The sequence below is a fragment of the Lissotriton vulgaris genome, chromosome 1_1 (genome assembly GCF_964263255.1).
Source record: "Lissotriton vulgaris chromosome 1_1, aLisVul1.2, whole genome shotgun sequence".
Lineage (NCBI taxonomy): Eukaryota > Metazoa > Chordata > Amphibia > Caudata > Salamandridae > Lissotriton > Lissotriton vulgaris.
Window position 1 is genome coordinate 380,888,723 of NC_141685.1, and position 15,183 is coordinate 380,903,905.

Below are 15,183 nucleotides of genomic sequence, written 5' to 3' on the forward strand. Positions count from 1 at the left end.
TGGTGCAAGCACACCACCCTGCCTTACCCCCCTGCCAACGGGGAATTTCTCAGACAGCTCTCCCATCCTGCCGCATCTAACTTGGGCATAATTACTAGTGTGGAGACGTATTATCATATTCAAGAGACCTTAGGGGACCCCCAGTTTATCAAGGACCTCCCACAGCTTGTTCCTCGGGACCAGGTCGAATGCTGCCCTCAGGTCCACAAATACAGTGTAGAGGCTGCCACCCTCCAGCTGTACTGTTTTCCAATGTATCATGGCGAGACGAAAGACCTGGTCCACTGTGGAGACCTTCTCCCTAAAGCCTGCTTGAAAGGGGCTGAGGATGTTGAAGTCCCTGATCCACTCATGTAGGGGGTTTAACAAGAGCTTAGAAAAGAGTTTCTGGGAAACATCAATTAGGCTTATAGGCCTATAATTTACAGGAAGGAGGGGAGACCCCTTTTTGAAAATTGGCACTATTTCTGCCCCTAGCCAGGTGGAAGGGATTGGCAGACCTTTCAGAATAAAATTGAATAATACCCCAAAATAGGGAGCCCAGACTTTAGGTTCATGCTTGTACAGGTCGCCTGGGAGCCTATCTAGGCCCTGCGCCTTACCAGCAGACAGGGAGGAAATTGCCAGGGCGACTTCTTCTATGCTGAAACCATCCATGTCAGTTAGACTATTTTTGATTTTGGGGGACTCTCCGACATGTTCACTTCTTCCACTGTCACTGCTATGTGGATGATATAGGTTTTTAAAGTGTTCCTCCCAAACGGATGGCGCTATACAGGCCTCGACTGCTGCAAGTGGTTCGGCCGAGCCGTGCCTGACGATTTGCCAAAAGGTCCGTGAATCTTGGCGAGCGAGGGCAGCTAATATTTTTATCCAGTTCTCCTCATCCCATTGTATTTTTGCAGTGTGGAGGGCAGATTTATAGGCAACTCGTCTCTCCCTAATTGTGTTCGGAGTATCTCGTGCTTTCAATGATTCTAGCAGGAGGGTTTTTGCATCCCTGCAAGAGGCGTTGAACCAGGTCACTTCTCTTTTTTGGCTTACGCGGCCTGGCAACTGGGTTCAATACCTCTGCAAGATTAGTACATAGCTCCGAATGGATACTAGCAAGAACAACTAGTGGCGCCTGAGGGGCCAAACTACCCGTAGTATTGGTCTCTGATTTGCTAGCTGGGTGGTTCATGCAACACTCTACTTTTTCCAGGACAGGGGCAACTAGTGCATAGATTCTCTCAATATTATTATGATTTTCCAGCAATTTGGTCCATTTTATTCTACGCCTGTTGCTGGTTAGCACTAAGTCGGGCTGTGATGGTGCATTAAGGTCTACCTTATCTAATTGTCGGTAGGGGTTCTCAAATTTTAATGAGAGCAGGTTGTGATCACTATCATATCTGGTGATAACTTTAAAATCTTTCACCCTCCTCCAGCCCCTGGTTGATACCATTATTTAATCAATCCTTGACTCGTGACCCGGCCTATTAAAGGTGTTTTTAGGCGGGATATCACCCTCCATCCGGCCGTTACACGCCCTCAAAGAGTGACTGAGAGTGAGGGACATTATCTGAATGGCAAGAGGGGAACATGCCTTGGTCACTGGATCTATCAAGGTAGGAATGTCCCATAGGTCATCCTCCTCGGCGGATATACCTTCCATGTAGACAGGGAGTGGTTCATATTGTTGGTTAAAGTCACCACCTATGATTAGAGGGGAAGAGAAATTGTGTATATCTAGAAACTGTGCTAGATCTTCCACTGGGCCTGATGTCGCAGCAACCCCAACTGGCCTTGAATAAAAATTAATCAATACCAGCTTCCCACCACATGGCCATTCAAGGGAGACACACTGGAAGTCACAGGAATTAGTTTCCAGATGTGTGGCCCTGCAGGCCAAATGGGTCCCAATCCAGGTCGAAAGTCCTCCTGAAGGGCGGCCCTTTCCTCCCCATTTCGCTTCAGTGCTAAAGATAGCGAATCCCTGGCGGCTGAATTGTTCTCTAGCCCATGTCTCTTGTAAGAGACATATGTCATAGCCCTCTACTAGGTCTGTCCAGTCCGGGGTGTCTATTTTGTTAGCAAGCCCTGCCACATTCCAGGACAAAATAGAAATTATGCCATGAGCCTCTGGTGTGCTTCTAGTGTCTAGTGTTGCGAGGCGCTCTAGAGCTACAGATTTCCCACACTGGTTGGGTTGTGAGGTATCCAGTGAGTCACTATTTAATTTGAGGCTATATGGAGTATGGGAATTATGTTTCAGCCTCAGGTTAAGATCAGTAGTTGCGCCCTTGGGTGAGCATGTGATTTGCCTACCTGCCCCTACTCTAGGTTCATTTATCACTGTGTGGGCTGGTGTTGCTGGAAGAGATTTACCAACCATATGTGTATTTTGAATACTGGTTATTGGTGCAATGCCCGTGGACTGAATACGGGCGCAAACTGGGGTGGGTGAGGGGGGTACAGTGGTTATTGAGTGTGGAAGTCAGTCCACTTCCTCAAGACATCCATATCTATTGGAAGTTGGAACCCCATTCCATCCTCCAAATGTATCTGCCCACCAGTTACTTTGTACACCCCATGTATGGTTCCTCGGCTGCAACCTACTCCTATTCCCTCCCTGAGCTAAAGGGGCACATGGTGGATAGAAAAAAGTGAGGGGTCTTGCTGTTATTGATGCAGTTGAACTATGGTTGATCCATGAGTAAATGGTGTGTGCAGTGTTAATATCCTCAAACGAGATAATCACACAGTCACCGCAAATAGATTTTTGTGTGGTCCCTACCCAAGGTACTCTCCGTACCATAAGGATTTTGCTCCTTAGGTGGTTGGGTATTGGTTTGTTAGCGTCTAACCAGTGGATCACCTTATTCTTTAGAGAGGCAAAGTTTTCCTGCTGGTTGTACATCAGTTCGGTTACTCCAGTCAGCACCACAACATAGGGGCTAACCTCAGGGGGAAGATCTACAAATCCCCTTGATCGTATAAAACTGGTGCTGGCTCTCTGCGATGTTGGGGGATTTGAGTTCTGGCCATTTTTCCTCGGGTTGGGAGGGTCGGTGGGGACAGGTGCTCTTTGACCAGGTATAGCTAGGGGGGGTGGCGGAAGGGATGCAGCCCCCGGTTGTATGAAATTTGACATTACCCCGCTAGGAGGAATATGGGTTTCTACCTTGGTTCGGGGTTTGGGTGTTGGTTTTACCTTAGGTGTAACAGTGGAAATAGTAAGGGAAGAGGATGCAGCTGATGGAAGTGTGTTAGCGGTTCCTGATGACTTGGCCTTGGGAGGGGGCCGCGGATTCGCAGCAACTTGAGCAGTAGAATCAGAAAGTGCTGCTAGCAGCAAGGGTCCATTTGGGCATGTAATTTTGGGGTTCTGCATAGTGATGGTTGCCAGATTTAGTATACTTTTTTCTATTTCTAATAGCTGCGTTTCAATATGTGTGAATCTCTTTTCTAGTGGGGAAAGTAGTTTTTTTAATGTTTCCCAGACGATAGTGAGAAATTCAACATCCTTCCCTTTAATAGTACATAGAGGGGTTCCTGCAGTGTCACTTTCTATGGTAAGATCGTTATTCTCCTTAATGACTACTGTATGGAGGGGAATGTTTTCTGGGCATGTTACCAGGGTAGAAGATATTGGCGTTGGCAATTTAGCAAGGGGAGATACCTTTGTTGGTAGCTGCGCCTTCGCCACTTTGGCCTTTTTTCTTGAGTATGCCGAGGTAGGGTTACGCTTCCTTTTATTGTGTGGAGGCTTTTGTGCTTTAGGTAAACTACCACCTTTTTCTTGTGGAACAAGGGTGGGTTCGATTTTAGAGGAGGATAAGCCCTCCTCAGTTCCCTTCTTTTGTTCTACATTCGCACCCGGATGGGAATTTGGAGGGGGAATGGGGTTTTGTGAAAGTTTCCCCTGTGAGGGGGGTGTGCTATCTACCTGTGTGGCGTGAATATCGGCGTTTGTAACAATCAGGGAGGGAGTGGAGCCTAACGACCGTTCTGGTGTTTTTGCCCAGGCAATAGGACCAAGGGAGGATTTTTTGGCGGCAGTTAACTCAACTGACAGTCTTCTAGCAGCTTCGAGTTCTAATGATACCCTGTGTTGCATCTTGGTTATTTCGTTATCAATGGCAGTGTGGGTCCTGGTGATGAAATCGTCCAGGGTGCCATTTTTAAGTTTAGATTTGGCTGCTCTATCTCTAAACTCACGGGTTGCCATACTGGATTCGAAATGTGTAGTTTAGTGGAAAATCAAATGGGATGGCCGAGCCCAGTCTCTAACTGCCTCTAACGGCCTAAAACGGCCCGCTCTTTGCCCGGTCTTAGCCCCGGCCGTAGCCCCGCGCGCGTCCCGCGTTCGCGTTCCAGGCTCAGTTTATGTAGGGGAAGGGCTGGTGGAGGGGCGGGAAGAGGACCAGCTGCGGCCGATGATCGCCGCTCTGCACGCTGGTCCTCGCAGTCCCGCCTCAAGCCTCAGTGACAGTGTCCGCTTTCACAATATCCGCGTTGGTGCTCCAATGCACTTTCCAGGGACCCGGTGGTCAGATGCTGCAAGTGTTTTCCGCCTGCGAGCGGCTCCCGCGAAGCGGGGGCCGCGAGGCGTGGTGTGGCGCAGCGGCCGGCAACAGGGAGGAGAACACCTCTGCTATGCTCCCACAGGTCAGGAGAGAACCCAGGTAGCTTGGCTCCAGCAAGTTTTTGTCGGGTGGAGGGGCGGGAAGAGGACCAGCTGCGGCAGATGATCGCCGCTCTGCACGCTGGTCCTCGCAGTCCCGCCTCAAGCCGCAGTGACAGTGTCCGCTTTCACAATATCCGCGTTGGTGCTCCAATGCACTTTCCAGGGACCCGGTGGTCAGAAGCTGCAAGTGTTTTCCGCCTGCGAGCGGCTCCCGCGAAGCGGGGGCCGCGAGGCGTGGTGTGGCGCAGAGGCCGGCAACAGGGAGGAGAACACCTCTGCTATGCTCCCACAGGTCAGGAGAGAACCCAGGTAGCTTGGCTCCAGCAAGTTTTTGTCGGGTGGAGGGGCGGGAAGAGGACCAGCTGCGGCCGATGATCGCCGCTCTGCACGCTGGTCCTCGCAGTCCCGCCTCAAGCCTCAGTGACAGTGTCCGCTTTCACAATATCCGCGTTGGTGCTCCAATGCACTTTCCAGGGACCCGGTGGTCAGATGCTGCAAGTGTTTTCCGCCTGCGAGCGGCGCCCGCGAAGCGGGGGCCGCGAGGCGTGGTGTGGCGCAGCGGCCGGCAACAGGGAGGAGAACACCTCTGCTATGCTCCCACAGGTCAGGAGAGAACCCAGGTAGCTTGGCTCCAGCAAGTTTTTGTCGGGTGGAGGGGCGGGAAGAGGACCAGCTGCGGCCGATGATCGCCGCTCTGCACGCTGGTCCTCGCAGTCCCGCCTCAAGCCTCAGTGACAGTGTCCGCTTTCACAATATCCGCGTTGGTGCTCCAATGCACTTTCCAGGGACCCGGTGGTCAGATGCTGCAAGTGTTTTCCGCCTGCGAGCGGCGCCCGGGAAGCGGGGGCCGCGAGGCGTGGTGTGGCGCAGCGGCCGGCAACAGGGAGGAGAACACCTCTGCTATGCTCCCACAGGTCAGGAGAGAACCCAGGTAGCTTGGCTCCAGCAAGTTTTTGTCGGGTGGAGGGGCGGGAAGAGGACCAGCTGCGGCCGATAATCGCCGCTCTGCACGCTGGTCCTCGCAGTCCCGCCTCAAGCCTCAGTGACAGTGTCCGCTTTCACAATATCCGCGTTGGTGCTCCAATGCACTTTCCAGGGACCCGGTGGTCAGATGCTGCAAGTGTTTTCCGCCTGCGAGCGGCACCCGCGAAGCGGGGGGCGCGAGGCGTGGTGTGGCGCAGCGGCCGGCAACAGGGAGGAGAACACCTCTGCTATGCTTCCACAGGTCAGGAGAGAACCCAGGTAGCTTGGCTCCAGCAAGTTTTTGTCGGGATAACAAAACATAGCAAAACATAGCATAGTATAACAAAACATAGCATAGCATAGCATAACAAAACACAACAAAATATAGCAGAACAAAGCATAGTATAACATAACAAAACATAGCATAACATAAAAAAACAAAGCACATAGCATAACAAAACATAGCATAACAAAACATAGCATAACAAAACATAGCATAACAAAACATAGCATAGAATAACAAAACACAACAAAACATAGCAGAACAAAATAAAACATAGCAAAACATAGCATGGCATAACAAAACATAGCAAAACATAGCATAACAAAACATAGCATAACAAAACACAACACAACAAAACACAACACAACAAAACAAAACAACACAACAAAACATAGCATAGCATAACAAAACACAACACAACAAAACATAGCATAGCAAAGCATAGTATAACAAAACAATACATATAGCATAGCATAACAAAACACAACAAAACATAGCAAAGCATAAAAAAATAGCAAAACAAAGCATAGCATAATAAAGCACAACAAAACAAAGCATAGGATAGCAAAACTAAACATAGCATAGCATAACAAAACAAAGCATAAGATAGCAAAACAAAACATAGCATAGCATAACAAAACATAGCAGCATCACAAAGTGGTTGCATCTCAGCCACAGACTTCCTGTCTCACACGCATTACGTTAAACATTTTACATTCACACGGAGCCTTTCCTATGCACTTTCAAAGGTTTCCTACTCTGTACAACTACCATTGCTGCGCCCACACACACTCTGCACCCACACACACTCTGCACCCACACACACTCTGCACCCACACCCCATCTCCCACTCAGCACCACCACAGCACGCAACCACAGCATCACTCAGCGCAACCACAGCATCACTCAGCGCAACCACAGCATCACTGGTTCAAATATGTTCTTTCAATGTTTCAAGCTGTTTTCAAGCTTTCACGCTTTATTACAAATCACAAAAAGATGTTAATAATACACTTCTGTTCTTGGATTTTCGTCACAATAAAAAACACTGAACATAATCTTCACAAAAGTTTAAGCTACTGACATTACAAATTAAATAAATTATTTAAGTATTAATTATTTAAAAAAATTAAAAGCCATTGTTATTTGAAATATCAATACATCTAAGTCGCGTAAATACAAAACATGTTGAATTACAAATGCTATAGGTGTCACATTTGCGAAAGTTATAACTATTGGCATTGTAAATGACAAAGCTATTAACTTAGCTATTTTAAAAAACAACACAAATAAAAAAAAAGTCATTTATAAGACCAATAGCTCAAACTTTCCTAATGCGAGACCTGTTGCATTTCCAATGCTTATTTTTACTTCTAGCTTTGTGTGGTGGGCACCTGGGCCACAAGGCTCACAGAACTGCAGAGGATCACCGCACTGACATATGTTCTTGTCTGGAACACGGACTACTAATGTTGCCAAGCAGAAGTAGTGGTGCTCACAGAGAGCACTGTGCTCCATTCATCAGCCCGATGTGTGCAAGGCACGAAGGACTTCTCTTTGGCACCCCTCAGTCATAAGGCTCACTGTTCAGTTTTTTTCGGTGCCAAATGCACGAGATTGTGATTAAAATGGCAGCCTAAGATTCACCCCACATCCAGCAGGCAGAACTAGTTTAAAGGGAACGGGGTCCGGAACAGCAATGAAGTGCACACAGGCATATACATCTTTAGCAGAGGAGCTTTGCAGGGGAGCCAACAACTTGTTTAACGTGGACATACCATTCACCTATGTTACTATTAAGCTTAAACACATGCAATCTTATCTCATACAGGAGGATGGCTAAGGAGGATCAACAGTCATTAACAAGGGGAGGTGGCAGGCACTGTGCCCAAGGAAATGTACGTAAGGGGCAAATGCCTGTGGCCTAGAATCATTTTTCTACCACCATCAGTCAAGTCACAGGACTGAGCTAGTATCTGAAATTGTCACTCACTTTGGGTGAGACCCACTATCAGTAGAGTTAAGCTCTTTTGATGGACCATACAGTCACCTGTGGATCATCTGAACTCCCACAACATTGTGAAGTTCTCTGGAGGAAAAACATAGGGAAGGCTAGAAAAATACTTCGGGGGTAGGGCGGCACAGCTTCACCAAGACTTGCAGAGCTTTGTCCCCATATGTTGTACACCACATAGCCCTAAAGAATTGAGGATGACTATACTATTCACTTCCACATACTTAGGGCCATTGGAATAATGTGTTTCAGCATATTCTGCCTAATGTGAATGCACCATACTTGCCACATAATTCAACGTCTCAACCATCACTTCCAGATTTAAACAAAAATAATTTTGCTTTTAGCTCAAAAGAATAAAAAAGTTTCTTTAAAAAAGCCCATTATGTGTGTGGCAGACCACATTCAAAGTTTAATTTGTCACTTTTTAGTTGTGGATTGCTGTATTCAGATGTTACACTGGCACTAATAAGGTGAAGCGTTTCCCCAGAAAATAATATTATTATGTTAAAATGACAAAAATTAGAAATAATACTGCCACAGAATATGATGCACCATAATTTGCCTTTTCATGCCGCATAATTTAGTCAACCCATTCGCATAATTTGGTCCTCCAATCCTGCATAAATTCAGGGACCTTGAACAAAAGACAAATTTATATAACATATTTTTTATGAACACCACCTTGATATCACAGGAACCTCCTCAAAGTTGTAAAAATGAACTACTGCAAAGGTTTGAAGATGCCACTTACAAATGGAAAAGTACAGAAAAGATGAGAAGTGATGTACCTGGAGCAATAACTGAAGTCTGTAGATTATTTTCAAAACATTTCTCAGAGGATTCCATTAGTGCCCTTTAAGACAGCAGAAACATCCATAACCGTGTGCCAGAAAAAGATTTGAGACAATCACCCAATGAAGCTAAAGGAAAGGCCACTCTTTACCTGCACTTCTGTGTCTTCCCCCAATTTTCCAAATATTATCTTATCATATATTTTTTCAAGAGAGCCACTTTAGACAGACGGCTCTTTGCACAGCTCGACTCTCATGCCTGTAGCAAGCTTCCTTAAATATATGCAGTAATAATCAAATGACTACAATCTTAAACGTATATAGTAATGATCAAATGATAACAATCATTAAACATATGTAATGCTTTACATGATGACCCACATAACCACTTAGCTGCTGCATGTTACCAAACAAGACTATATCATTTTTCTTGGATTACTACAGGGTTAATACAGTTTAACAAAGAGTCTGAAAACTGTAGAGTACTTTGGCTATTTGTGAACTGAGAAACATGGGGCAATTTTCCATCAACAGATAGGTCTGATTTTTACTATACACAGCTATGCCCCAAGTCTAAGAAGAACCACAATGACAGTTTTAAAAAGGTACTTGAACAGAATATCCGTAGAATAATAGAGGAACACAATCTAAACTACCTCAGTGAAAAAACATACAATAGTGAAACTAAACAATAAATAATATACCTGGTAAGTGCAAGCGAATAATCTTTTCCATCTCACTGACTATTTCTTGACGGATTGTGAAGTCCTCATCAGATATGCCATGCTCTTTGGCTGCTTGCAAGAGAGCAGTGCGGAGTGCTGCCACCTGGGCAGGAGAAGGGGGCGGCAGGCTTCGCAGTTCATTTTCTTCCTGCTTTTCCTACAAAACATTTGCATTAGAAAGTCAGAAGGCGTATCTACAAAACTAATGTTTATATATTTTTTCAAGCTTGGTTTTTGCTTAACCAACAGAAGCTGAATAAGCTGTGTGGGAAAGACCTAACTTCTAATTGCAGGTACTCACATTTTTAGACGTGCACCGAGTCAACTGGACTATTTGGGACCATAAGAAACATTAAGAGTAAAAGTAGCCCTCAAACATGTGGACTACTCTCCATTGAATATTATTCAAAAGTACACCTCAATTCCACAACCCACGTCAACTGCCTCTTCCAGTCAAACGTTTTCAATCCCGAGTTATCCCTAATCAAACCCTATCCTTTGGATCACATTTAAATTTTATTTCTTAATTGCCCAGAATAAATTACGGGAAATGTCAAATACTTCAAATGGAATGATATATCTGAAATTCAGCATAAGTATTCAAATAGCGAACATTATAGACTCGCCTAAGTTAAACAGAGTGGAACGCATCCTCACAATCTAAATTAACTTGATCTCAACCTGGACAGTACATCATGACCATATTGCTTCTTCTTTCAAGGGACAGGACAGTGCACATTCTGAATAACACTAAATTTAATTTTTCAACTTTTATTTGAATTTGCCATTATGCTCTTAGAACATATACAAAACAAAAATGGAAAAAGTAGAGGAAAACAAACAGAACAATGTAATATAATAAAAATGTTCAGGGGACTATAATCTATTTGGTTCTGCAGGGGGTTTTTTCTTCTGAGTTTTATACAGCGCAACCTTGACCCAAAGATATCAGAGCACTTTACATGGGCACCAGTCACATTACACAAGGTCACATTCATTTTTGTTAGGCATGAGGAGATTAAGTGATTAGACCTTAATCACAGGATATTGAGAGTCATTGCGGAGACTCTAACCCGGTGCCCCAGATTTGAGATCCACTGCCCAGCCCGTTTGGCCACATCCTCTCTCTGGTTGGGCTTATTCCACAGTCCATCTCATGACAGAGATTTTAAAATTCATGTCTGTTGAAATTCCAGCTAGGCTGTGCTTTCAGTGCATGCTAAAAGAAGTTTCACAGTTTATTAAGGAAGGGAAAGATATTAAAATGAAATTAAGTACTTTCAGACATTGGTATTGTGTCTATTAAGTGCATTTTATGGCTTAGGTGCAGAAACCTGGACAAGGTAATAAAGGACCAATACATTCAGTAAGGGCCAAATATAGATGCAACATGTGCATGCTGCAAGAATAACTTCCATATGCATCCACAGTCTTGATGAACATTTCCAGTCATAACGAAAAGAGAAAAATGATTGAGTGAAGGCTTGAACTGAAATAAAGGCCGAAGAAAAGTGTGGCAGATTGATAATTTGTAAACAGTTTGTAGTGTAGTTTCTATTTTCCCTATAGGCCCTGCGCATTGGAATAACAAACAGCAGTGTAGGTGTAGAAGTGCGGTCTTCCAGGTCTCTACTGACTATGCTAAACTTAATTGGGTTTGTTACCAACTAGCTCAGAGGTCAATGGAAACTTTCTTGACTGAATAGAGAGTGATCAGCTCCCCTGGCTCAGACAAGAAGGGATTCAGTTTTCCAACAAACGCATAAACATGACAACTTTGCTCCTTAGAATAAGAGTCAATCTCTAGAGTCGTGTGAAACAATAGACAGCTATTTCACTCAGTCAGATGTGCAGATTACTTTCACCAAGATGCAGAGAATAGAGAGACGGGCGTTTTAAAAAAAAGGTATTATTTATTGAACAGTCTTTCTTCTCATGCAAGAGAAATGAATTGCCACAATTGCAAGACTTGTTATTATAAAAAGTGCGTACAGTAAAAGGAGGATTGCGAAATAATACTGTAAAAGCATTGATATGGTTTCTTAGCCATACAATGATTAAAATGAATAAAATATATACATTCATATATACATTTAGCTAACGTACTCAACTGGTGCTTCTAACTACGCCTACCCCAGTGTACCTGACCTAAGCCTAATACGTGGAAGGGAGTAAGTAAGTAGCAGTTTAAGTTAAGTTGGTTTTGCCAAGAGTTTGCTGCAAGAACTCTCTGTAAGGGTTTAGTCAACACTGTACCTCTGGAACAGAATGTTGGAATTCTTGTATCTCCTCTCAGGACTCGATATCCCAGTCACCCGCAAGGGTAGGCTGGAAACCCCGGAGCTGGATTTTCTCGGCAGGAGAAAAGACAGCGTCTTTCTCAGCGCATCAAGGAGGAGGAGGGGCAGCGTCCGTGGGCTTCTCCCATCTGCTGGGCACTGCAAGGGACAGCTGTTCTGCTCCTGTATTCTCTACCACCACCGCTGTCGCGTTTGCTTAAGGCAATGCTGGTATTATTTATACCTGAAAGGTGCCTGGTTTGACGTAAGTTTTTGGACATAAGACGTCAATAAAGATGTCACTAAGAACCGGTCGTTCTTACAGTGCTCATTAGAGTTCTATTACTAATCAAAACATAGCAAGCGGGGCTTTCCCAGGTTGCTGGGGGTTTTATGTGGTGAAAGAACTCAGTGTGTAATCTAGGAATCTAAGATAGTGGCTTCTGCTGTGTCATCTACTGTAATGAGCTGCAGAGGCGAGGTTCTGAAATATGGCTCTGATCGTTTATGCCAGAGACGAGTTTCTGAAATATGGCTCTGATCGTTTATGCCATTATAGGGGTATGGATGGATTATAGCCGTATTGGGGCATAAAGTCACAATATTGATCGGGGTCCTAGATTAGAACACGACAAGTTTCACAAAGGTTTCTAAGGCAATTCCATAACACAGCTGCAGAGGGCAATAGTTTGTGATTGAGTTATTTAGGTACAAACTTACATAAATATGTCTCCTCACATCTCAAAACTTCAATCGTTTGATATTCTTAGAGCTCTGGTGAACTATTTCTCCAACATGACCGATGGTCCCTTGCACTTTCCCTTCATTAGGAATAGACCGCTCAGGACAACTGGAGTAGTCAGAAGGGTGAAGGGGTGTTATCCTGTTGGGTCCTCAACATCAACAAGCTTCTTGTCTTATATTATGAACATGATCTTTCAGGGTCTCCAACAACTTTGACAAAAAATGCTTGCCACAATGGACAATAATAGCAGGGTCTGTAGCGTTTGGTGTCCTACTCTGGCAGATATATCCTTTTTATAGTGTAGGCAACTGGGATACTGATACTTGGAAAAAATGGACAGAAATCGAATGTGGCCTAAGTTGCTGTAAATATACACTGAAATGGTCTTTCTTTCAAATCAAACTTTAAAAAATAGATCCAATTATACTCTGCGCAAAGGCAGAACTAAGTGAGGCCCTCTTAGAAGCATTTAGATTCAGATCAATAAGCAGTTGGCTATAAATTCTTAACAGGTAAAGGATAAGATGGTTTATGAAAAAGCTTGAGATAAATGGCAAATTCCAAAACTGTACCGTTGCTCCCACAACTGGCATTCCTCTGACCCAATCAAATGTCTCTTGTAATAGGTACCAGCGGTGCCAAAGGCCTTGTGATCAGAGAGGCTCCCTTAGGGCTGCAGTATGTCTTGTGACACCCTAAAGGACACCACACCTAACACATACACACTGCCATTGCAGGCTTTGTGTTGTGGTGTGGCTCAACTAAAAGAGTGGACATGGCACACCTTCCTGGGTGAAATGCCTACCTACACACCACTGCCTGTTGCATAGATAAATCAACCCTCTGGCAGGTCTTACAGCCCCAAGGCAGGATGCACTATACGAACAGGAAGGAACCAGTCTGACTCCATTTCAAGCTGCACAGCTATTTCCAGCCAATGAATCCAATAAATCAAATTCGTATTGAACTTTTCATTTCATCCACTTTTACTCGATTAGTTTAATGAGTTATGGAGAACATAGCATTGTTTCAATAATTCAAACTGAGAAAGTCATTTTGCGCATTTAGTCAGTGTATTGTATTTTTAACCTTGTATTTACTTATGGTCATTATTAATTTTTTTATAGATACCCCTGACGAAGGGTTGTCCCGAAATGCATTGGGTGTTTTAAATAAATCGTGACTTGTGGAAACACTTTGACTCTCCTGTGTTTGTGTGAAAAACGAGAGTGCATAAAAGAATGAGTAAAATAAATTTAAGGAAAACTATGGATAAAAAGGATTAAACTAATCGAGTAAAAGTGGATGAAATGAAAAGTTCAATACGAATTTGATTTATTGGATTCGTTGGCTGGAAATAGCTGTGCAGCTTGAAATGGAGTCAGACTGGTTCCTTCCTGTTCGTTCTAATAATTGCAGCGCAATTGGGCGGAGCAAGCTTGCACGCTGACAAAAGTTGAATTGGTGAAGACTCAGGAAGCAAAATTGAAATGGAGTAAACATCGGTGTGCATCTCACCACCATTGTCAATTACAGGATGCACTATACCACAGGTGAGGGCATAGCTGCATGAGTAATATGCCGCTACAGTGTCTGAGCCCATTCAGGAATACTCTAAGTGCAGGTAAGCCATTTTGAGCTCATGGGCTGGTAGTTTGTCAACACTAACCCCACAGATCCATGATGGCTTTACTGAAGACTGAGAAATTTGGTATCAAAGATCTCAGCCTAATAAACCTACAGTAATGCCAGAGATCGATTTATTATAAAATGTATTCTGAGGGCATCTTAGAGATGTCCCTAACAAACAACCTACTTCCTTTCAGCTCTCTGAGGTCAGAAACAAAGGCTGCTCTGGGTGGAGGCGCTTCTCACCTCCCCCTAGCAGGAACAGCAATACTTAGCAGGGAGCCTCAAAGACACACACCTTGTGTTCTGCTGATTTTGGCAGCTCCAACTTGTGGAGATACGTGCCCCCCTATCCTAGCCCCACTTTTTGGCTGCAGGACAGGCAGGAAAATTTGTAAGCAGAGTGTCCACCTCAACCTGGCACATCCCTAGGATAGGAGGAGCTGAGATGCATCACTCTCCTGAAAATTCTCCATCTTGGTTTGGAGAATTAGGCCAATAGAAATGGGGATGTGCCCCACTTCCCAAAGTGAGAAGGCACCCAAAGTGTGTAGTCACCCTAGGGGACTGTAGCTATTGGCTACTGCCCCTGACCTCAGGAACACCCTTAAATGTAGTGTTAAAGGGCTCCCCTGAACCTTGTTCCTCAGATTTGATGACCTACATAGATGGATTGAAGAGCCTGGCAAGAGTGGAGAAGAAGGCTACAAAGGATTTGGCCCTAACCCTACTGGCCTAGAGAGGGAGAGGATGAGTTGTGTGTCATTCGCGTAGGATATGTTGTTGAGTCCGTGGGTTTTGGCAGGGGTGTATATAAGTGTTGAAGAGGATGTGGCTGAGCTAGGATCCTTGTGGTACTTCCACAGATTTTTTTCTTGGGTTTGGAGGTGAAGGCAGAATTTTTGTGTTCTTCAGGTGAGGAAAGAGGAGATCCATCTGAGAGTGGCTGCTTGGATACCTAGGGACAGGAATACCCTACTCCCTTTTGGAAGTAGTCATCCCAGATGCTTTAAGGAGAACTTACCATATGGGCAATGCTTAAGAATCCACAGAAATTGCTCACGGAAAGAGGACTACTT

At 44.6% G+C, this 15,183-nt stretch overlaps 1 protein-coding gene across 3 annotated transcripts in view; it reads right to left on the minus strand.

Annotated features, from left to right (window-relative positions):
* TUT4 (terminal uridylyl transferase 4) overlaps positions 1 to 15,183 on the minus strand; it is a 1,145,308-nt gene that overhangs the window by 859,196 nt on the left and 270,929 nt on the right. For all 3 annotated transcript variants that reach the window (XM_086952445.1, XM_086952444.1, XM_086952443.1), the window contains one exon: positions 9,431 to 9,608. In XM_086952445.1, the coding sequence (XP_086808571.1) occupies positions 9,431 to 9,608 (178 nt within the window). The remainder of the gene's footprint in view (positions 1 to 9,430; positions 9,609 to 15,183) is intronic.